This window comes from Eimeria tenella, genomic scaffold, assembly GCF_000499545.2.
Source record: "Eimeria tenella Houghton genomic scaffold, Eth_scaff1644, whole genome shotgun sequence".
In the NCBI taxonomy this organism is placed as follows: domain Eukaryota; phylum Apicomplexa; class Conoidasida; order Eucoccidiorida; family Eimeriidae; genus Eimeria; species Eimeria tenella.
The window spans coordinates 151-1,870 of record NW_013544109.1 but is presented as its reverse complement, the minus strand read 5'-3'; the positions used below and the strand labels follow the sequence as shown (position 1 = coordinate 1,870).

The 1,720-nt window shown below is 60.5% G+C and overlaps 1 protein-coding gene across 1 annotated transcript; it reads right to left on the bottom strand.

Annotated features, from left to right (window-relative positions):
• Positions 1–405: 405 nt before the first annotated feature.
• ETH_00026740 (uncharacterized protein) lies at positions 406–1,328 on the bottom strand (the record flags this gene model as incomplete). The annotated part of the gene is made up of 1 exon (XM_013379250.1): positions 406–1,328. A coding segment is annotated over one exon (923 nt), but the record flags the coding sequence as incomplete, so codon positions are not given.
• Positions 1,329–1,720: the final 392 nt, after the last annotated feature.

Genomic DNA, 1,720 nt, shown 5'->3' with positions numbered 1-1,720 from the left:
TCTGTAGGCGCGAAGCGCCGAAGGAGAAGCAGACACAAAAAAGTGGCAAGCCCTCAACGTCTATACCCTAAACCCTAGACCCTAAGCCCCAAACCCTAAACCCTAAACTCTAAACCCTAAACCCTAAACCCTAAACCCTCGAGGAGTGGATGCTTCGCTTACCTGCCAGCTGCAGCACATGGCCTCCAGACTGAAGCAGCGCGAACCCTAGACTGGGGTTTCTGCAGCGCACAATCCCTAAACCCTAAACCCTAAACCCTAAACCCTAAACCTCAAACCCTAAACCCTAAACCCTGAAGCCTCCGCGCTGCATTTGGGCTTCCTCTGTCGCTCATCCTCTGCTTTTCGAGCGCCTAGGGTTTCCAGCGAGGGTTTTGGGTTTAGGGTTTAGGGTTTAGGGTTTACCTAGCTGCAGCAAATACGTCTACGTAGGAACTTGTGAGGGGATCGTCGGCAGCAGCAAAAACCAAAGAAGGGACCCGCAGCAGCTGCAGCAGCAGCAGCACATCGCTGCGGCTCCAGGCCTCTCGAAGGCCCCCAGGGTTTGCTGCTTCCAGCAGCCACCAGTCCTGCTGCTGCTGCTGCTGCTGCTGCTGCTGCTGCGGGGGCGGCCGCTGCTGCCGCCGTGGCAGGGGAGGCTTCAAATCGGTCTCGGGGACGCTCGAAGCAGCGCTGCTGCTGCTGCTGCTGCTGCTGCTGCTGCTGCTGTCGGGGTCAGGAGAAGTGCCTCCCGCTGCTGCTGCTGCTGCTGTCAACGCAGCAGCAGATAAGGAAACCTTCCTGAGCTGCAGGGAGTTGTGAGCCATAAAAATTGAAAGAGATAAGGAAGAAACAATTTGCTGCTGCTGCTGCTGCTGCAGCTGCTGCTGCAGCTGCTGCGCGCATAGCAGGATTTGCTCCTGCAGCGACCACGGACAGCAAAGCAGCAGCGCCGGGGGTCCTGCTGCTGCTGTTGTTGCTGCTGCTGTTCGCGCTGCTGTCGTCGGCGCTGCTGGAAGCAGTGGTGCAGCAGCAGCAGCAGGACCATCAATGCCCTGCTGCTGCTGCTGCTGCTGCTGCTCCCCTTCTGCCCACGGCTCGCGACGCTTGCTGCCGCTGCCGCTGCTGCTGCCGCCGCCGCTGTCGCTGCTGCTGCCGTTGCTGCTACTTTCTGCTGCTGCTGCTGTTTGCTGCTGGTCGTTGCCAAAGAGAGGCCGCGCAGCAGCAGCAGCAGCAGCAAGCCAATGAGTGAGCTTGCGCAGGCGGTACGGCAACAGCAGCAAATCGAAAAGCCCAAAGAGAGATTCTGCTGCTGCTGCTGCTGCTGCTTGCGGCTGCAGCGGCGGCATGCAGAAGACACAGGCAGAAACGAAGCACTGCGCAGGCAGCCGGCAGCGAATGGTGTCTGCTGCTGCTGCTGTTGCTGCTGCTGCTGCTGCTGCCGGCGCTGCGGGTGCTGCCTGCGCGGCACCCGGCTCGGGTACTGTTGCTGTTGCTGTTGCTGCTGCTGTTGTTGCTGCTGCTGCGTCAGCAGCAGCAAACCCTGGCGCTGCTTCAGACGCCACCCCATCTGCGCCGTGCTGCTGCTGCTGCTGCTGCTGCTGCTGCGCCGCGCCGTATGGTCTTTGCTGAGTCTCTGTGCTGCAGCAGCAGCAGCTGCTGCTGCTGCTGTCATCGGCAGCAAATGAGTCCTGCTGCAGCGGGGAGCTGTAGTTAATGTTCTTGGGCAGGGGCTCGCCAT